The sequence below is a fragment of the Dendropsophus ebraccatus genome, chromosome 5, assembly GCF_027789765.1.
Source record: "Dendropsophus ebraccatus isolate aDenEbr1 chromosome 5, aDenEbr1.pat, whole genome shotgun sequence".
Classification (NCBI taxonomy): Eukaryota; Metazoa; Chordata; class Amphibia; order Anura; family Hylidae; genus Dendropsophus; species Dendropsophus ebraccatus.
In genome coordinates, this window is record NC_091458.1 from 88,552,195 (window position 1) to 88,575,588 (window position 23,394).

General features: G+C 41.1%; 1 protein-coding gene across 1 annotated transcript in view; it reads right to left on the reverse strand.

The window, feature by feature from the left end:
- The window catches only part of ABCC4 (ATP binding cassette subfamily C member 4 (PEL blood group)), a 226,765-nt gene that overhangs the window by 116,872 nt on the left and 86,499 nt on the right, over positions 1-23,394 (reverse strand). The window contains exon 19 of the mRNA XM_069970675.1: positions 21,879-22,025. Within this exon, the coding sequence (XP_069826776.1) occupies positions 21,879-22,025 (147 nt within the window). The remainder of the gene's footprint in view (positions 1-21,878; positions 22,026-23,394) is intronic.

Below are 23,394 nucleotides of genomic sequence, written 5' to 3' on the forward strand. Positions count from 1 at the left end.
GGTGTCTGCTAGGTTCGCAAGAGAAACATTAAAAGTGTGGTGTTTTTTCATTTGTGCTACAGTCATATTTTAGACTTCTATGCAATATTCTATTGTAAGAGGCACATTGACATAAGAAATGTGTATCCTATAAGATTAAATAACTTAATCAGAATACACACTGTTCTTAGATTGCTCAGCAAGTAATTAAATAACCACTGAATGCCAATTAATCACTGCTAAATACAAGAGCTGTGAAAGACATGCTATGTACACATCTAAGACTATTTAATGCTCAAATACTTTTCACTATCTAAGTTAAACAATGATTCATTAAACCTCCCTTGCTACACAATGGTGAGGCTAAACCTGAAGTGAATAACTTGAAAATCTTTTGTTCGCTAATAAAAGACATCAAACCACAGAGTGTATTATTCTCTCCATGCTCACACTGTAAAATACTTTAATTGCGTGAACTGAAATGTGTTCAGGTGCTCACTATCCATTTTTACTCTCGCAGGTGTTTTCAGTCATTTGCAGTCAGTTTGTTAAAATCTTTTGATCCAAGTATAAAAATACTTGACATTGTACCACACCTGTGCTTTTTTATACCTTATAAAGCCAAGTATTACTTTGTACTGTAGGCCAAAGCATGTTAGGTTTGTGATATGCTTGTTTTTGCTGTGGTTGGAGTCAGTGTGGATTTAGACCAGTATCAGATGGCCAGAATATGGCCAAATGTAGAACTCTACTCTGATTTAAAGGGGTTATCCAGCGCTACAAAAACATGGCCACTTTCCCCCTACTGTTGTCTCCAGTTTGGGTGGGGTTTTGAAACTTAGTTCCATTGAAGTAAATGGAGCATAATTGCAAACCGCACCTGAACTGGAGACAACAGTAGGGGGAAAAGTGGCCATGTTTTTGTAGGGCTGGATAACCCCTTTAAAGTCATTTCAATCTAGGTGGATGTTAAAATGCACCTAGACCATAGGTCTCGAAGTTCTTCCAACAAAATCATGTATACTGCAAAGTATGATAGTTTATACTGAAAACCTAGGGCAAATGTGCAATATTCATGGCTGTTATGTATGTTTAGGCTGGGTTCACACCACGTATATTTCAGTCAGTATTGTGGTCCTCATATTGCAACCAAAACCAGGAGTAGATTAAAAACACAGAAAGGCACTGTTCACACAATGTTGAAATTGAGTGGATGGCCGCCATTTAATGGAAAATATTTGCTGTTATTTTAAAACAACGGCTGTTATATTGAAATAATGGCATTTATTTACTGTTATATGGCGGCCATCCACTCAATTTCAACATTGTGTGAACAGAGCCTTTCTGTGTTTTTAATCCACTCCTGGTTTTGGTTGCAATATGAGGACCACAATACTGACTGAAATATACGTAGTGTGAACCCAGCAATTATACCATGTGAGGCTGGGAGAGGGGGGCAACTGGTCATCTGGGAGCCATTCGTGACTAGTCACCGCTCTCTGCCTGTCAGCGTGTAGTGTGTGAATGATTGACAGGTAGAGAGGTCACTAACGGGTCTCTCTGCACTGCACGCTGACAGGCAGACAGCCATGGCTAGTCCCAGGTGTCTCCCTGCCCAGATGACTTGTTGCCGCCCCTTTTCTTGTCTCACACAGCATAACATTTATTTTTCACTTTTATAAAGCTACTGCTGCAGCTGATATATAGCTTTATGAAGAAAAAAGATTCTGTACAAAGTTGTAATTAAATGATGGAGATCTCTGATCTTTCCATGCTAAGGAGTCCAGTGAAAGATCCTATCATTGAGTGAAACTGTTCACTAGACTCAGAATGAGCAGGGATTTTAATTAACAAGTTACAAGTTATACAAAAATCAATCTGCTTAGTTCTTCTTGCTCTATAATATGATGTTTACAGGTTAGATAGCATTGTCTCTTAAGATTTTAATATCATGTAATCTGGAATTACTTTATATTATTAAAGTTTTGAAAATCTACAAAAACTACAAAAAAAGTTGCCGGAGGTCTCTTACCTTCCTCCATGCGGAGCTCTCATTGAGTCTGCCACAGGCAGGCTTAATGAGCAGACCGTCGATAACACTGATCAATGCTATGCCTAAGGCATAGCAGTGATCAGTGTATGCAATCTAATGATTGCATGAAAAAGTCCCCCAGGGTGACTTTAAAAAAAAAAAAAAAAAAAAGTTTAAAATACCCCAAAGCCCCTCCCCAAATAAAAATTAAAAATCACCCCCCATCCCATATTATAAATAAAACATATAAAAGTAATTAAATAAATAAACTAATCATATACCGCAGTGTGCGTAATTGTCCGATCTAGTGAAAATCGCCATGCCATACAGCGAATGGCATAAATGAAAAGAGGGAAAAAAGCGCCAGGCTTACCGATTTTTTGTTACATTATATATTAAAAAAAATAATAAAAAGTGATCAAAACGTCTGATCTTCACAAATATAATTTTAGCTTGCCGCAGCCGCTGTTACATGCAGTGGCAGCGAGCGGGTGAGGAAATTCATTTTTTGGCTACTTAAATTATAGTTACCCTTTAACTAGATGACACACAGCATAATCTTCCGGGTTTTTTGTTTTGCATTTCCCCTACATTACTGTTTAATTCAACAAAGAACATGGCCTCAAATGTCTGGGGTTTTTTTTCAACTAACATAAGGGTGCGTTCACATAGGGAGATTTATCTGACAGATCAGTGAAGCTAAATCCAGGAACAGACTATAAACAGGGAAGGAGTCATAAAGGAAAGACTGAGATTCCTCATCTTCTCAAATCCATTCCTGGTTTTGGCTTAAAAAAAAAACTGTCAGATAAATCTCTCTGTGTAAAGACACCCTTACTTTCATTCAATTCAGTGGCTGCCAATACACAGATACACTTTATTAAAATCAGCAAGAGAGATAGAAACAACAACTTTTTCTGTATGCGACATCACACCCAAAGTCACATGGACCTTATCCCTATTTTCACCCTTTCACCTATTTTTTTTCTTTCTTGTTTTTGCACTTTAAACATACAGTAGTTGACCAGGGACTATAATCTCCACACAAGGAAATTCATCCACAACCACTAACTGGGTGAGATTGTACACTGCTGGAGCGAGTGAATGGTTAAAGCGTAACTATAATTTCAGTAGCCGAAAAATGAAATTCCTCAAATAAAAAGCCCTCGTGTTACCCTTTAAAAAGAGCCCTAAACTGCGTTGATAGTGTGTACGCTCGCTGAGGTATCCCCAGTTGTTTGGTTTAGAAGAATAAATGAATTTTTCTCCTGGCTGAGAGAATGTGGGCGTGGCCTATCCCTCATCTCCCTGGCTGCCTCCCTCCATTCACTGAGCAGCACCTTAGCAGATGTATCACACATAGCAGGATTAGATAGAGCCCCAGCATACAGTATCACACTGTAAGATTAGATACAAAGCACCAGCCGATGGTATCACACACAGTGGGATTAGATACAGTCATCTGCTCTCATTACACTGTAGGATAATGTCAGCCATAGAGGTGGGGGCACCTGCTGCAGACCTCTGATAGTGAATGTTATATGTACTATGGAAGGACTACAGCTATGTTGTGCTGGGACCTGTAGTCCTCCCCTCAGTGACTCACCCACTCTCCCTCATGTAGTACATTGGAGTCATGGCTGACATGTCCCCCCTGGGTGAAGCACTGAGTACTTGTCCCTCCATCCAGCTCTTCCCCCTGCGCTGCTCCTCACACACAACCCCCTCAGCTCTGCTCAGTCACCTCTGCTGGGGGGGGGGGGGAGGAGCAGGGCTGTATTAACAGCTGCTGCTGCCCTAGGCACTAAACCTGAAGACGCCCCATCTTCACGCACCTATTGGCGATACCAGACCTGACCAATACCACCATACCCCCCACCCCCCTGGAAAAGACACCAGATTTACTGGCAAGTCTGAACGGGAGGAGTGAAACAAAAAAAAAAAAATAGTTTTTTCTGTCCCCCTGCTCCCTGGTGCTGCCCTAGGCACCGGACCACGGGTGCCTAGTGGTAAATACGGCCCTGGGGAGGAGGGTTTGTTTATGTCTCTCTCTCTGTGTCAGGGCTGTTATCTGATCCTCCTGTCACAGTCCGTACACTCAGGACGGATCTCGTTCAGCAGGAATGCAGAAATAAGTCAGAGCCAGACACAGCTATAAGGGCATAATCAGCCTTATGTATTTAAAAAACTGTTCATTTTAGGTTATTAACGTATATTGCAAATATATTGCATGACCTAAGCTAACTAAAACTGAAAGGTCAAAATATTTTACAGTTACGCTTTAAGTCTTCTTGTATGAAGACTGACACTAGAAAGTCCTCAGCGGCAGGACTGAGCACTGCTGGAATATTTCTTTGGGAGTGTTTTTAGCACTGCCTTAGCACATCTGCAAATAAAAAAAGGCATTTGAAGAACCCCTTTAACCTCTTAATGTCCACCCTTATGTATTTTTTTTTTTTACTAAGGGGCTAGAATAAGGCAGTATGGGTCACCTGTGCAGGGATCATGGGAGCTTGGCTGTCAGCATGTAACTACCACGTCATGTAAGGACATGTATGGAATCTATGTGCCAGATCTCCCATTTAGTTTCCCTGCGTTACAATGGTACCAATGGGGTTCCATGGCAGCTAGGGGGCCTTGCTAAGGCGATGACTACAGCACTGTCTGGTACATAAAATGTACCAAAATGGAACAACAAAAACAAGGCCTCATATATTTATGTTGTTGCGGGGGAAAAAAAGTTACAGCTTTCTTTGGAGGAAAAGATAGAAAAATAAAGAAAATTGCTTGGGCCATTGAGGCCCAGAATACATTATGGGGCAAAGGGTTAATTTGTGACAGATAAGGATAACAATAAAAGATACTCCTCAAGTAGCAAAAATATTTTGTTTATTATTGTTCAATAATAATACTAACAGCAGTTTGATGACTGGAGCTACACAAGTTTTCTAGCTGCTGACACTAGCAGACAGGTTCGAATATCTGTGTTGTCCGATCCCTAACTCCCAATAACCATCACCTTTCCAGAAGACAAATGTTACCCATCTAGCTGTAGTATCTTAGTTATGTCACATATAAACAGGGATAAGCAGCATGGGCTCTGACTAGGGTCATTGCAGCCATCATAAGGCTTGGTAAATGAAACAGGTTTGATTTGGAAGAGAGTATGCAAACACAGATGTGTACATTCAAGTTCTTGACTAAACAAACAGATTTTATCGCACTGAAAAGATAATCACTATAAATATAATGAACATTCAACACAAAGGATCACCTGATTACAAGCAGGACGTGATTTAGTGCTTTACAAATAACACAAACACTAGCATAAATCTCAAGAGAAAGTAAAATAAGACAAAATGGTGACAAAGAATTTTCTCATACAAAAACCCTGGCAGTGCAAACCAAATACATTAACGGCGCCTAACTGTACGCCATTTTACCTTATATGCAATAGTCATTGAAACAAGTTAGTAAAATCATATGTAGCTGTGTATAGTTCTTTGACTATTTCTCAGCCCTAAATGTGCATAAGAATCTTTAGGACGTGCCCAGGTTAATATTCTGAACCTCTGAATGCTCAACCTTTTCAGAGGTTTTGTATAACAGTGACAAGCAAAAAAGTTTTTTAAAAAAAGCTCAACATAAATTGTCGAGCATTGAGGATACAGCCAGACAATGGCATATTGTAGCTCATCTGACCCAAAATCATGTGCCATAGCCTCTGGGATTTACCTTCACATTAGGTAAATTGTCTTGCGCATCTTACAACTCACATTTCTTGGAAGATACTCTTTTGAGCTCAGGAGGATGCAGTTACAGTCATCCTTTATGCAGGCCTGGCCTGATGCCATGTCATTTTTATTCGAACAATACACCGCTAACAAACTGATTGAACTCTAGAATCTCCCTTTTGTCTGCCATTTTCAAATTAATTACCTAATAAGAGACACCAGAAAATACACTTTGTTTAGCTAGGAGAAATTCCAGTATGGTGGTTATTAAAGTTCCCAAGAGTTGTTTAACTGAAGACCTGTGCATTAATTTAATCAAATTTTAATTCCACTTATAGCTAATAAGAAGTTCTGCATCTTTTTAATAGTCTTGTGTATCATTCTTTACCTATTTCCACAGCTTGCAATTCTCAACTGTAAGGGGTCACGCTTTCCATGCATGGTCCGTATATATGGACGGTGTGCTATGGAACAAACTTTGGAACACCCAACCATCATTCATGATGCCAGAAGTTCGAAAACTGGTTAAATCTTTGTGCTAGTCAACGGACACCACATGTCAGTACAGTAGCACAGTTTCGACAATGTTCACGCAGTAAGACGGTTTTGACAAGTTCCCTTAATGCCCATCCTGACCTCAGTTTGGCTACTATTTATGATTATACTATGCCTGCCACAGCCAGTGCACTATGACTATGATGACCATGGTACTGCACTGTGGTGCTACTTTCCATTAGTGCGCCAGGTAATGCTGAGAATACCGTAAAGGTAGTAACCTGGGGACTCACTGTGGGAAAATCCTCACCTCCTTATGGGGAATTAGGGCTGAATTAGGTATTGCTGTATTGGCTGCAGGAACATTATCTTTTTACAACTGAATTGTGGGCACCGTTGGGTGTGCCCATAATTCAATTAACCATTGACTACAATTGAAAGTACAGCCGCACTTTACATTGTGTGAACAACTATTCTTTCTGGACACTGTTCAGTGAACAGCATCCTGAAATAATAGGCGTGTTCATAATTTTGCCGCCCGTTCTAAAGAACAGACGTTAAAATAACGATGTCGGAACAAAGCGGGCGGCATTGCACTGAATTCAATGCAATGCCACAGCTGCAGAAAAGAACGGACGCTGATTTTATTTCAATCAGCGACCGTTCTTTTCTGAAAAAGAACTAAGTGTGAACACAGCCGTAAACTGGACAGAATTCAAGTATTTTGAGAATTACAGGAACAAACTAGTCGACGTAACAAAGAAAAAACACCATGTCATTAGTGTTATAGACTAAGTGATGATCATCAACAATTACATTTTTTTGTCAGGATGTTTTCATTACATAACATTTTTTCTCATAATTATACATTAAGGGAAAAAACAGAACTGGTCCAGAATACATTAAAAAAGTTTTTTTTACACCATGTTCTGGGAATTCACTACACATTTCTTTTGTTTTCCTAAAAAAAAATAAAAAAAAATAATAAGTATGCTCTACTTTACGCAATAATGGTTGCAACTGTATGACAAAACACTGAAGTGTGGCTGCCGCTGACTTTCATCATAAGAATATCACTCTTTTGGCATCTATGACATTTTTGGCATAGATGGCTTTTTTTTCTTTTTACTTGTATTATTTCTAAATTCCTCCTTCAGACATTGCTGTGTATGCATAAAGGTAGCTGCTTCATACATATATATTTGTATCCTATTTTACAGGAGAAGGGTCGCAATATTAATTCTTCTAATTGAACATATTCTGATGGATACCAACTATCCAATTAATTTGCTTATCAAACATTTTATTGAAAACTTTCCCCAGTTATACCATATGTTATACCATATACCATGGAGAACATTATTCAAGTCCTAACATGGTATTCCCCCTAGTGTCTGTTCACATTTTTGCAAGTACACATCATCACAAATTATACAGTAGAGGTCAGATTTTGATAATATACAATAATTGTATACGTGTACAACCAGCTGCAATTTGAAATTTGAGCTTTTTATTAATATATAGCTTTTCTTATACAGCTCAACTTTTTTTTTTTTTTTACACTGATCATCAATGGTTTTTAAGCTTCTATTTTAAACTATATAGTATAACATTACTCTTTTTAGGCTTCAGTTTTAGGAAATACATTTTATTTGGACCCAAATTTTATGTATATTAATAATTCCATGCCACTCACCAAAAAGTCACTAAGGGAAAAAAATTATAATATTATAATAATATATATACCTGAACCTACATACAAGGATATGCATTGCAATAAAACACTACAATCTGTTCTTGTCAGGTTTATATCTATATTACATGCATTGAATACCGCAGACTGGCTGTGAACATGGAAAAACTTGTGTAGATGGAATTGCTGGCCTGTAAGGTCGCCAGTGACTACAATATGCCAGCAGAACAATTATACACTTTCACAAAGTCAGACAAATGTTCTTTGGACGACTGTTAGAATAAATTAGAATTTACACAATCTAATGCTGGAAGTCGTGAGATTGTGATAGCGGTGAATTGTAATCTGACATTTCTTGTTGAGAAGCAGCCGTAGAGGATTTTACATTAGCATGATGCAAAATAATCTTCATACAAGACATCTGAGCTCCAGCATCACTATGCAAAATAAAATGTAAACTATAATGACAGAAAGCCTCCTGGGGATAAGATCTAAATGAAGGTGCTGGTTATTCCAGAAGAGTAGACATCTCAAGTAGCCTAGTTAATCGGACTAAACAAATCAGTATTATAGGACAGCCCTAATTGCTCAAGTTCAATGGCTATGGTTTATGAATGAAGACTGTATTTTAACCGAAACACTGTAATATAAGAAGCTACAATCCCTGGCGTGTAAAGCTATCTTATGAATACAGTGTCATCACCCTTCCTTTAAAGGACCTCAAAATAAACATGCCAATGGTTGTGAGAATATATATTCCGCAATGGTAGCTGTAATGTTTGAGAGCTCCTGACATGGGAGAATTTAATACTAAGTATAAATCCCATTGAGGCGCGATGAATCATCGGGGAGGTTTAAATTAGATTAACAGCTCGGAAGGAGCACAATACAGAAGGTGATTGCCTAAGAGGAAATTATTTATTGCCCCTAGTGGCAGACGCTTGAACTTTAAGAGATTTTAGACTAAGCTCTTTATCTAAGCCCTCATGACAGGAACCCAATATGAGCGAAATGATTTCCCCAACAGGACCCAACTGAAAGACACGCAAACACAGAAAGCCACTTCCAAACTTTACAGGACATAACACAGACTAAAGTGCACAGGCTGATTTCACTACTCACTGGCCTTGGCACTTACAGATTCTGTCTGTAGATATACTTCATAATGCCCTCGAGGAGTATAAAAAATAAATAAATAAATAAAAAGTGACACAGGGCAATATATATATAACATACTCACCTGCCCCAATCACTCTCAGCTGTCTCTCCGACAGCTCCTGGCCCCCACTGCTCACCAGCGTTTCCTGGGATGCAACATCCCCACAGAAACTACCCGATTTGTCACTGGCTGATGTGGGTCGCCATTCTGGCCTGTGACTGGCTGAGTAAGCAGTTCCTGTAGAGAAGATGCATCAAGGGAACTAGAACTGAGTTTTAAGGACAAGGAGCCATCAACACTGCAGCTGCAGCGGGATTAGTGAGTATGCATTATTTTATTTTTTTACACCACGCCGACTCAATCTAAAAATGGCTTCTGGGGCTGGAATGCCCCTTTTGATAACTGCCTCTGGGGTTACATATAATGTCTTGTCAATAAATAGGACAGAAAAATCCAAACAGTCAAGCTTACCTTTGTATTAGTAAGACCTCTGTGGTACATATTCGCCGAAAAAAGTGAAAATGGGGTGCCAACGTATCCTTGCATAGAGAGGCATGGGCCCGAATAATTTAGGTAGCCCAAACATACATAGTTAGCTAGTTAATAGGTTCAGGTAATTTTGTAAGCATATACAAGTTTCTCTGACATACCAGTGCCACAGAGGATACAAAAGTAAGACGTCTCTGTAGCGTCAAGTCCTAATTTGCATCTTTAAAAGGAACCTTTAGGGTATGTGCACACTGTGGAACCCGTGGGGATCACCCATGGCGGATTCTGCAGCTCGCTCCCGCTCAGGTTCATTCTTTGGACGGACGGCGGAATCCGCCCAACCACAAAATGGAGTCTATGGCAACGGTGGAAATACCTGTCGCTGTGAGCAGGGGTGAGCTGTAGAATCCGCCACAGGTGATCTGCGCGGATTCCTTAGTGCACACATACTCTTAAAGGGTACATGCTGTGTCTCTAATACACTGTGTGAACAACAGCCGCTGTTTGCATTGACTTCAATGGAAGACATTTCTCTATGACAAGAAAATCAGGTATTTACTGTTTGGGCAAACGTCAGCTGTAGGCTGTGCATCACTATTGCACATAGCAATGCATGGTCCTCGGACAATCATTTTGGCCTAAAGAAACAATCAGTCGATGATCGTTTCATCGGCTGATCGTTGCCTCTATAACACGTAGCGATAATTGGCGGAATCGACCCTATTGGGCTGATTATTAATCTGTGTAATAGGTCCCTAACAGCATGGCATGCAAGTGAGGTCAATACAACAGAAAACTCTTTGCAATAAGCACAGCAAAGCAGAATCTGGTGAGAGCACAAATGATATACAGTATAATACATAGATTACATGGAAACATGTTTACTGTGTATATATATATATGTGTGCGTGTGTATTAGCTTTCTTAATGCCATTCACGTTAATACATTAATTTAGTTGGCTGTTTTGGAAAATAAAACAATGCTGAGGCTAAAACCTTGCATGATATTTTGCGCCTTATATCCTCTAGCAATTTTGTGCATCTCAGATAAACGACTCAATTATGGGATCAGGACAAAATCACGATGAAAAGTGAACAGTAATGATGATTTGTTAAAGACAAGAATGAAAATATTTGGATCTGCTGTAGCCCCTCAAGCTATAAGACACTATGCTCCATCGGCATGGGTTACTCCATATGTGTACCATACTATGCTGCTACTAATGTCTGCAAAGTTAGTTATTAAATCATTCATACACAAGAATATCCCGGGTACCATTCATACACAGGAATATCCCAGGCATCATTTATACACAAGAATATCCCAGACATTTTTCATTTGCTGTGTTCCCAGGGGAAAGGCTGCTAATATACTGTAGATTGATGATGAAGATCCTTATTAGCGGCCATCTATATTACAAGACAGATGCTTTTCGCCACTATGTGCCCAAAATGGGAACATAGCCATGTACAGGAATATCCCAGGCATCATTCATACATTAGAATATCCCAGGCATCATTCATAAACAGGAAGGTCCCATGCATCCATGGATGTTTAGCTAACAGCTCCTTAGTAATTATTAAGTGTAACAATTATTATTGCACATCACATCAAAAAGAAAGAAGGAATAATGTGTTCAAGATAACATTACACATCTACCACAACTTGCTGAGATGCAATCTGTGCATGCCTAAATAGGATGGATTTAGTGACATATTTGGGGGTTAATGGTATGTGTATACATGAAGAGCTGGGTATCAAAGAATAACAGTAATAATTAAAATATACAAATTACAATATATAAATAGCATTCGATCAGCACCAGCCTGCAGGCAGCCATCGCCTGTCAGTCTGCAGGTATTTTTTTCTTGCTCATATAAAGTTGGCTTTACATGCGGCAAATACTGCTGATCACAGAGTGAGAATATCAGATCCTTTTGATAACTGCACTGTCACTTGGTAAATAAGAAAATGCTGATCCGTTCCATCCAATATGTGTCTGAGCTGCACAGAGTTTCCCTTTGTATCACTGTCATAAAAACCGCTGATCAAAATAGAATTAGCTGAATTTTATTTCCCTAAGAACAATTTCTCCTGTTTCCAGATGCTCAGGCCGTCTGCTTGTGAAGAGGGATCTAAGCCCTGCCAATAAATACACCAAATAAACCACAGGAACACGTCCACCCTTAAAAGATCATCTATTTTTCTAATCAGCCAACGTCTACGATGAATGTGACAAAGTGACACAAATGTAAAAGATGCATTAGGTTATCCTAGCAGATAATATGTGCAAACAAAACAATCTAACGCAGTATTGACTCTACTAAAGTAATCCATCTGTAAAAAGGTTAGCAGCCGGAATACAATGGGTTATCTACTGTTGGGCCACTGGAAAGCTATTGAAATGTAACAAGGGCTTTTATGATTCTATGGAGGTGCAAATGAACAACTCCCACAAAAATATCATTTAATATCACACCCTGATAAGGACTGGAATACACAGAACCGCTTATGTAGGAAAACATGACGATGTTTGTCAAACATGCTAAGTCACACAGCCTTCTTTTGACACACCTACCCGAGTTATTAGCTGTTCCATTCAAACACCCAAAAACAATATTTAGGGTGGTATTATGCGGCTGCACCAAATAAAGGAGACTGATGCAACCCTTTGTCTTGGAATATTTCAGTCACTTGCAATTATAATATCAGCAGGCTCAGGTCAGGGAGAATGTCTGTGGTGTCAGAACCACAGGATACTGTGCCAACGTATTCAGCTAGGGAATGCACAGGGTATGTTCTGCAATAATAGGGGCTTTAGTCAAACTGAAGGAAATAAAACTATTGACACCAAGAGAGGACAACAAAAGCAGCAGTACCAGATCTGCCAAAAGTTACTGTTCACAAAAAAAAGTGTGTGTCTTATTAAAGTTACTGATCACAGCCGGTCTCACTGCTGAGACCGCCTCTGATAAGGAGACATAGTTGGGAAGAGATCACAGCAGCGTGATCCACTCCCCCGTCCGCCGCTCATTCCATCAATATTTTCTTATAGACTCTCCCCGCCTAGATCTAAAGTTATTTTTAGAGACAAGCACGCTTTAAGCATTGTCTACGGGGGAAAAAAAAAATTGTAATTTTTTCTATTTTGTTCACACAATATTTTTCAATGGCCTTCATTTGGTACACAAAAGCATGGCAGTTATTTTGAGGTGGTGTAAATGGAGAAAAATGTCTAACAACAACAGCAAGATGCGTCTATCACACAGAGTACATATCACTGGGATAAAGAAGGGGCATATTGTGCCTGTCTCGTCTAGCTTAATGTTGTCTAATGTTGCAATAAAAATAAATCTCCTGGTATGTGTCAGGCGTATTACTGACTAAAATTTAAAGCAGTGTTATTACCCTATAATTATATTAAGCTAAAGAAACTACAACTCTTCTATAAACTAACCTATCACTATCACACAAGCTCAATAACTCCACCTCGCTACATAAAAACCACAATGGAAGAAAGCAAAGACTCAATTGGAATTAAGTTTGTTTTCTGGAGCTGGAGTGTATTATCACAGTGTCATGAAAAAATGAAAGGAAGATGGATTGGCGTGCTGTATAAGAGATGCCGCCAGATGGCTAGGCCACGTTTACTGAACTATGCTGCCCTCTTGTGTCCATACAACAGCAACACAAGGGCAGATAATTCACAACAACGCTTGGAGCTGCAAATGTCAATCTTATTGTTGAAATATTAGGAATTTGTTTAAATAACAGTCCACAGATAATATGTTACCAATATTGCTTCATTTACTCTCAGGACCATGCAGATAATAGAATGCAAGGTTATGGAGCTACAGGGGAATTAAGGGCAATATACTTCTACATCTTAATTCCATACTATAATCAGAATGCTCTTGCATTTCTAGAGGATATTAATAACATCATAACATTGCATCATGTAAATATTATTTTTGCACATTTTAAGTAGTTTCCCACAGGTAAAGCTTTATGTTAGAGTATTCCATTAGGTTTCTATATGCACTATAAGCCGAACTGTGCTCCAGTCTGTATAACAAGCAAATGCTCAATACATGCTCCCTACACTACAAGTGATTAAGGCCCGGCTCAAAACAGTATATTTTCTTATAAATGATATAGTAACTTTATTAACTTTTTCATATCTGTACATGGAGTATAATTCCTTTACATATAATAACATCAAATGATGTACAGAGGCAAAGCTACCCAGTTTTTTAGTAAAACAAGATACATTTATTTTTTTTTCTAATATTTTTATTTTCTGGATGTAGATTATTTTTTTTTTGTATATATTAAATAAGCAGGGTCATTTCAGCAAATTTTGTGAATACAAGAAACTGTATTGTATCTTATTAGACAAAAATACTAGCTTCTAATGTTGTCGTCCACTCTGAAAAACCACACCTGCACCATCCTGTAGCTAGTTCACAGATCAATTTACAAACAAGACAATTCTATGGAGGAGGAAGAGGAGAGTAGCCTGGGTACACAGGCTGAGAAAGACATAGAACTGTCAAGTGAGATCTCACCCAGGGCTTTGACACACATGCAGCGTAAGAGCAACAGCTGTTTCACCACTTTATCTGGCTATTTTATGTACATTTTATTACTTAAAAAAAAAAAGAAAGAAAGAAATTCAAATAAAAGTAAACGTGCTTAAAACTATTTAATCATTTTTGCACTATGATCTGTAAATTATTTTTTTATCTGTACTACTGTTAGGCCATGTTCCCACAACTTTTATTATAGAATGTATTTATTTATTTAATTATTAAAAAAAAACCTTTTTTTGTAATTTTAATGAACTTCTATAAGCAATAGCATGAATGCTAAAAGATCAATGCAGTACCTATGTACGGCATTGATACATCACCTTGGCACCACTATTGGTACAGCCTACTTAAGTCAGGCTGAATAAATTGCTGAGCAAGGCAGGCACAGGAGGCCTAGAAAAGTCCTCAGGCTGTACCGACAACAGATTCTCCCCCCGCCCCTAATGATCTTGTTACACAACCTTGTCAGTTAAGTAATGTAATGCTCTGGCTATTCTGAAGTTCACTGCATTTTAATAATTTATAATGACGATAGTGACTTTTACAGATAAGTGTTCCATCAGTGATATGAGGCCAACACACGGGCTGTATATCACGGGCTGCACACAGATGTGTGTTTTAAGCCTAACTTAGTGGAGGTGCTAGGCTGTTTATGTAACATGCATAAAGTAGCCCATTCACAGGTAGCACCGGAATCAATCATTTATGGCATATCCTGTGGATACATGTTGAAATGGGAATACCCCATAAAGGGGTACAAAAGGTGAACAAAAGACATATCAGTATATATTTCTACATCCATGATTGTATACCACACTATACCAGCTCCTACTGTCCAAATTGTTCAATTTTTGTTGTGCTGAAAGATGTTGTCTATACAGCACACAATAACATTTTTTTACAGACATTAAAATGTCACTTCGTCATTTCATTTTTTTCTTTTTTCAGAAATCAATAGTACAGGTGATTTTCAGAAATCAATAGTACAGGTGATTTTAAGAAACTTTGTAATTGGGTTTATAAGGCAAATATGCCATTATCTTCTCATTGTCAGGAAATCTCGACTCTTTTACATCAGTCAGGCCCTGTCTGTGCTATGGAGAGGGGAGGGGGGGGGGGGAAGAACAAAGGATTACACAGCTGGAGCTGTGGGAAAGCCCTATTTAGAGGTCAGGGCTGACATGAGAGGAGCTAGCCCCGTGATGTAGCTGTAAATTAACTTTTTGTTGTCCTGTTTTGGTGCCTCATCTCTCCCCCCCCCCTCTCTCTATAAAGAACAATGAAGTCGGGGGGAGAGCTTCAAACTGCTTTTTCATGATGAAAATGCTTTTTTGGACTAATAAGCCCAATTACAAAGTTTCTTAAAATCGCCTGTGCTATTGATTTATTTAAAAAAAAAATAATTAAGCGACAGTGACACTTTAAGGAGAATGTGATGCAGACATCTGCACTAGTTTAATAAAAAATCCGGTAGTCATCTCCATTTTTATTCATACCATTGTAATTATGTAGATGTCTAATTTGCCACAACAATGCACCATATTTATATGGTACATGTCAGCAGTTATAAAGTATATGTCACCAAGATAACTGTAACGTAACAACAATCCTTCACTGGATGAGAGACCTTTACATATATAGCTGAACACCACACAGACTATACAAATATTCCTGTTGATTTTCTTTTACAGTTTTTTAAAAAGGTAAAAATGGCCAGTAACAACATGTTCTTGTGCTGTCCTTAAAGGGATTTTCTTCCAACACCTATTTTTAACTCTCTAATAAATGAATATATATTGGTAAATAAAGTTATTTTACTACCTTTATGTGGTCTTTCATTCTTTCCTCTTGCTTTTTCTAAATAGCCCAACTTCCTGTCAGGTGTTCGTCCTGTGATGGACTTCCAGTTCCTGTGCACAATCTAGCAATGCATTCAAGCAATTCTATCTCCCATTCACTATGTTAGGATGTACCTTTAAATAACTGGACAGATAGGCTATTCAGCGATCTGGAAAACCTGGATGACAACTCTGTCAAAGCTGCTTGACCATGCTAGGTCTTTCCGAGGACAGACACAAATAAAAAATAAACAAGTGAAATTAAAACTGAAAACTTTACAGGACTGAGGTCACTTCCATATCTAGCAGGTATCTTTCAGTAGCTAAGTGTGCAGCCATAGATTATCCTATAGCAGCGTATGATACATGTAACATACATTGGAGCAGTGGCGTCGCTAGGCAGTTTTATCCGGGTCTCCCGCCCCGGATAAAATGCCTGCTGCCCCGGATGTTTTCTTCCCCTGCATCTCCTATAGACTGTCAGTGAGTGAGTGCACTCACACTGACTCTGACTGTCCCGTGCAGTCAGAGTCAGTGTGTGCCGGTGCAAGCTGTTATCTGACTGGGCCCTGGTTCAGGCACTTACCTAGTCAGATGCCAGCCAGTGCGGGCACACTGCACACTGAATGTGACTGTCCTGGCCCCGCAGCAGGATGTGCAGCAGTCAGTGAGTGCAAGCTGTCATCTGATGGGGCTCTTACCTTACCCAGTCAGATGACAGCCATTGCGGGGCCCCTGCTCCTGGAGAGGCCCAGTAGGCTGCCTCATGCTGTAGTCTGGGGTCCTGCTCCCTCCACATAATATGTTTCCTGTTGTCCTCTGCTGTCGGGAGGAGGGGGAGGGGCGGGAGGACACAGGAGAGCCGGGGCCGTGAGGAAGAGGGAGGCTGGACAGGAGCTGAGGACAACCTGATAAAAAGTAAGTGTGTATGTGAGTGTGTGTGCCTGCCTGCCTGTCCGTGTATGAGAACTGTGGATGTCTCTATGCAGTGTGCAAGTGTATGTGTGTAAAGTGTGCTTATGTATGTAAGGTGCACAGTGTGTGTAGTAAACGTGTAAAGGATGTATGAATGCATGTACAGTATATGATATATGAGCAGTAAGTGTATGCATGTACAGTATATGATATATGAGCAGTAAGTGTATGCATGTACAGTGTGTGCATATGGTGTATGCATATGTGTACAGTATGTGTATGTGATATATGTGCAGTATGTGTATATGATGTATGTGTATGTGTGTATATGATGTATAGAGTGTATGCATGTACAGTGTTGGTGTATATGATATATGTATATGGTGTATGCATGTATAGTATGTGTGTAAGTATGTGATGTATGTGCAGTGTGTTCAGGGTGTGTGTGTATGCATATGGGGTGTATATGATGTATACACAGGGGGACTACCAGCAGGAGATATTAAACCACCTTTGATGGCGGCCGGATGGGGGTGGCCGCTAGGTGAGGTAATGTGTATGTGTGGAGGATGGCCGCCAAATGAGGTAGTGTGTGTGTGTGTGTGGGGGGGGGGGGGGTGTCAGCCAGGTGGGGTAGTGTGTGTGTGTATGTGTCAGGTGGGGTAGTGTGTGTGTGGGTCAGGTGGGGTAGTGTGTGTGGGGGTCAGGTGGGGTAGTGTGTGTGTGTGTGTGTGTATGAGTCAGGTGGGGTAGTGTGTGTGTGTATGAGTCAGATGGGGTAGTGTGTGTGTGTGTATGGGTCAGGTGGGGTAGTGTGTGTGTGGGTCAGGTGGGGGTAGTGTGTGTGTGTATGGGTCAGGTGGGGTAGTGTGTGTGTGTATGGGTCAGGTGGGGTAGTGTGTGTGTGTATGGGTCAGGTGGGGTAGTGTGTGTATGGGTCAGGTGGGGTAGTGTGTGTGTATGAGTCAGGGGGGTAGTGTGTGTGTGTGTTTGTATGGGTCAGGTGGGGTAGTGTTTGTATGGGTCAGGTGGGGTAGTGTGTGTATGGGTCAGGTGGGGTAGTGTGTGTATGGGTCAGGTGGGGTAGTGTGTGTATGGGTCAGGTGAGGTAGTGTGTGTATGAGTCAGGTGGGGTAGTGTGTGTGTGTGTGTGTGTGTGTGTTTGTATGGGTCAGGTGGGGTAGTGTGTGTATGGGTCAGGTGGGGTAGTGTGTGTTTGTATGGGTCAGGTGTGGTAGTGTGTGTATGGGTCAGGTGGGGTAGTGTGTATGTATGGGTCAGGTGGGGTAGTGTGTGTGTGTATGAGTCAGGTGGGGTAGTGTGTGTGTGTTTGTATGGGTCAGGTGGGGTAGTGTGTGTATGGGTCAGGTGGGGTAGTGTGTGTGTGTATGGGTCAGGTGGGGTAGTGTGTGTGTGTGTGTATGGGTCAGGTGGGGTAGTGTGTGTGTATGGGTCAGGTGGGGTAGTGTGTGTGTGTATGAGTCAGGTGGGGTAGTGTGTGTGTGTGTATGAGTCAGGTGGGGTAGTGTGTGTGTGTATGAGTCAGGTGGGGTAGTGTGTGTGTATGGGTCAGGTGGGGTAGTGTGTGTGTATGGGTCAGGTGGGGTAGCGTGTGTGTATGGGTCAGGTGGGGTAGTGTGTGTGTATGGGTCAGGTGGGGTAGTGTGTGTGTATGGGTCAGGTGGGGTAGTGTGTGTGTATGGGTCAGGTGGGGTAGTGTGTGTGTATGGGTTAGGTGGGGGTAGTGTGTGTGTGTGTGTGGGGGGGGGGGGTTACTGCAGGCAGAGAGGGGGAAATATATTACTATAGTGGATACAGCAGATGCATTATTACTATATAGGGAAAAAAGCAGGGGACATTATTACTATGGAGGGACACAGCAAGAAAATCTTCTTAGAAATGCTTTTACTTGGCAATTTTTCACCACTGGGGTGTACTGCGACTGGTGACAGTGACCCTGACAGGAGCTCAGGCCAGGTGGCTGCCTCTTTCTGTTTAGCCACAGTTGTTATGAGTGGCAGCAATAGAGCTGGGCTAATAGAGCGGTCATTGAGGTTACTAACTTCTGCACTGGGCTCCTTCGCTAACCATTTATGACGACACTCAGAGGGCCCGGGCCCCGGATGTTTTAGGACCCTAGCAACGCCCCTGCATTGGAGCATAGCTTATGGGAAAAAAGGTGGCTCTCTCAGGCACAATTCCTTCAAGACTAGACACGGTGCACAAACCTCAAAGGATTAGGAGGAAGAGACCCGGCACGATCCTTACAAGGGTTATTTTATTGGAAACAGATGCAACATGTTTCAGGAATTATACCATTCCCTTCTTCAAGCATATTACAGTAGGGCATTAAGTAACATACTCTGCTGATCACACCACTAAAGCACTCGGCTACCTAAGGTTCCATCCAAGGTCTGCATCTTAGTGCCAAAACCTGAAGAGTTGCACTGTGTAAGCTTGTGTGTCTTTTAATCGAAGCAAGTAGCATTCAGAATTGTTCCAGAGTGAGAAACTCGCTCTGAATCAGTTATGGCCACATTCCCCAGAAATATTTATGTTGGAGGTATGTATTAAGCTATACTGCACTAAACCACCTTTATCCACCAACCACTGTGTGGATGGAAAAGATGCTGGCGTATCTGGTGACACCAGGGGCTCCCTGTGGTCGAGCATCCAGACCTCAATGATGCTGGACATCTCACATCATATTAAATTATTGCACTGTACCTCAGGAAACTTGAGTAATTGAGTCACTAATCCAAATTCTTTCTTTGTCAAATCTATCTATGTTGTGCTAATCAAGAAAGGATGTTCAACACACTGGACCATTTTGAAAAGTTATAATCAAAATTCCAGTCCCCAGAACAATTGCATATAGCATTAACAAAGAATGTTGTTAGTATCTGGGGGGGGGGGGGGTGAGTTTGACGGAAGTGTTCCTTTAATGTTTTCATGATGCACACCGAGCAAGCTAAGACAAGAAGTGTCTCAGACTAAATAAGACATCTATTTTTAGTCTGTTCTACCCTAGAGGGATTCAGGTGAGCAGAGGGAAATCACAAAGCCAAGTATGCTGAGCAAAGAAAGAAAAGACTGATCACAGGTGGAAAAACTATTTTTGATATTCAGTTCTGTTGACACTTCAGAACACAAAAGGCTGCATGCAGAATAAACAATACAGATAAAGGTATATTAGCATTTTGCAAAGCCTTTCAAACAAAGAAATCAAAATGGGATTAAAGGGGTACTCCAGAGGGGGGGGGGGAGAGGTTTGCTATGGGGTTTTGCTACTGCTTTGGAAAGTTCCTGTCACTGACAGTGGTGGCAGCAGAGAGCAACCTGTCAGACTAGAAAGAATACACCACTTCCTGCAGGACATACAGCAATTAAGTACCTGAAGAGAATGTACAATGTACAATCTCTTTAAGTTTTGCACATGGAAAGAACAGCACTGGCACAGGCCCGATTCCCGCATACGGTGCTGTTCTTTTCCCAAGCACCGTCCGGGGGTGAAGCACTGGAGGCGGCCCGCCCTCAGTAGGAGGAAACCCCCTGCCCGTCCAAAACGCAGCTCCATTAGACTCCTAGAGGGGTAGGGATTTCCTCCCACTGGGGGCAAGGCCAGCCCACCTTCAGTGCTTTACCTCCCGGCCAGTGCCTGGGAATAGAATGGTGCCCTTACACAGGAACCGGCGCTGCGGTTAAAAAAAAGGACCACAGCAGCGGCTTCCCTGCTCTGGCGCCGTTCTATCTACGCGCAGAACTTAAAGCGAATGTACTGATGATACATTCGCTTTAAAGGGTTCAGTTTTTTTAATAGAAATCATTTTCAAATGTGTATAACTTTCTGACACCAGTTGATTTGATTTTTTTCTCCAGAGTACCCCTTTCATGTATCATTCTGGAGAAGCAAAGGTCAACAGACATTCACAAGGATAAACTTTAATCTAAAACTGGAGTTCTGTATTGGTACATACAGTTGTGCCTTGGATTACGAGCATAATTCGTTCCGGGGCCGTGCTTGTAATCCAAATTCACTCAAACCAAAGCAAATTTTCCCATAAGAAATCACTGATATGCAGACAATTGATTCCACACACCAAAAATGATTTATTATTCTGAATAACATGTAGAACAGAAGAAACAAACATTCAGAAACAGCTGGATATGTGATATTATAAGTTACTGTACAGTAATGGAGAGGATGGGAAACACAAGGGCTGACAGAGACTGCAGGGAGCATGAAGGAATGAGCAGGGCAGATGTGGGCACAGAAATGCACCACTCTCTGTCCGTCCTGTCCCCTGATATAAGACCCAGCCTGAAGTGCATCTGCCATGATTTGGAAGGTGAGGGAGACTTCCTGTGTCAGAGTACAGTGCTGCAGACCACGCTATGCAGACCATGCCCCTCCTTCACTCACGCTCCCACCCAGTACAGGGAGCTCTTAAACCAAAGCAATGCTCTTAAACAAAGTCACAATTTTGAAAAACTGAGCTCTTAAACCAAGTTACTCTTAAACCAAGGTACCACTGTACTTGTAATAAAAAGGAAGAATATGTCAAAGGTAACATAAGTAGTATGTAGACCTATATAGCTTGTAAGAGAAGATCTCTGTAACTGGGCCAGTCTTCCTCATGGTGTTGTCCTCAGATGTCACATGGCCATCACCATGCACATAAAAGTTGTACAAGATGGCAGATTGCAATAATTAAAATTGACGTGTTATAGCATAATATGGAACTGCTAAAGTCCCATAGACCGCCTGGGATAGTTTAGAGTGGGAATGACTGGTCACAGCAAGTGCAGCCGCACACTTCTGCCGCTTCATACTAGTGATCAGCAGGGGTCTTAGTACCCCGATTCCACTAATACAAACTTCTGACCGGTCATTATCACATGCCAGAAGTTTTTAAAATAAAAGAAACACTTTATCAAAACATCAACTTACCAATGGGGTTTCTATCGAAAAACAACACTGGCGCTTGTAAGAGTGACTGGAACATTTGGTTGTGTAAAGCCTGGGCAGCAGAAACAAGGACATGAAACACAAGCAAACTCCGCAGAAAACCAAACACGATGGTAGCTGCTGTCAGACCTGAAACAATAAGAGAAAGTGATGTCATTTTAAGTTCTCTCTACCCATCTGCTAAATATGGAATGACACAATACTATCGATGTCCAAGTCAACTTGTTTATGAAAGTAAACCTCCAGTAAGGAGCTACTTAACTATTTTAGGTAATTATTTTCTGAGCAGACTTATAAGTTAATGTTATAACCAAAAATGTTTCCTTAAAGTAATTCCCATAGTATCATACAGTTTGGTCCATCTATATTTGGACACTGCTAATTTTTACTGAAACATATTCAAGTTATAGTTATATTATGAATATGGACCTAAAGTCCAGGCTTCCAACTTTCATTTGAAGGAATCCACATTAAGGGTGCGTTCACACGTACAGGATCTGCAGCAGATTTGATGGTGTACATTTGATGCTGTGTTCAGTCATTTAGATGAAATCTGCTGCGGATCTGCTACGGATCCGGTACGTGTGAACGTACCCTTAAGGGGTTATCCAGCGCTACAAAAACATGGCCACTTTCTTCCAGAGACAGCGCCACTCTTGTCTCCAGCTTGTGCGGGGTTTTGCTGCTCAGTTCCATGGAAAATGGAATGGAGCTTAATTGCAAACTGCACCTGAACTGGAGACAAGAGTCGTGTTGTCTCTGAAAGAAAGTGGCCATGTTTTTGTAGCACTGGAAAACCGCTTTAATAAGGCTATGTTCACACTACGTAAAACTACAGCCGTTGTTGCCGATGGCAACAACGGCGTAGTTTTTGCGGGATGGAACAATGCCTTAGTTTCAATGGGATCCCGGCTGGAGCGTATACACATTGTATACGCTCCGGCCGGGATCCCGTGCGGCCCCGCAAATAACTGACATGTCAGTTTTCTGCAGCCGCAATTCAATGATTTGCGGCCGTAGGAAACCCTGTCCGTTCACATTATGAAGTGAGCGGCTCCGGCCGCTCGCTCCATAGTGTGCAGGGGGAAGCTCTGATGCGGGCGCACGCTGATGCGCCCACATCAGAGCTCTGCGGCCGGACTTAAGTACCGGCCGCGATGATCCGGGCAGAGACCGGACAGTCCGTGACCCAGCCGGGGTCACAGAACGGCCGGATGTTCACATTGTGTGAACATAGCCTGAAACTAGATAAAAGGTTTAAGAGTTTCAGTTACTTAACATGTGCCATTCTGTTTTTAAAGGGACCAAAAGTAATTGGACAATTGACTCTTGGGCCGTTTCATGGGCCAGCGTGGGCAATTCCTTCATTATGTAATTCTCAAGCAGATGAAAGGCCTAGAGTTTATTTGAGGTGCGGTGCTACATTTGAAAGATTTATTCCAAGTATTTACTATTCATTCCTATTCAGTGATGTTACATGGATGTCACCCATACAAGT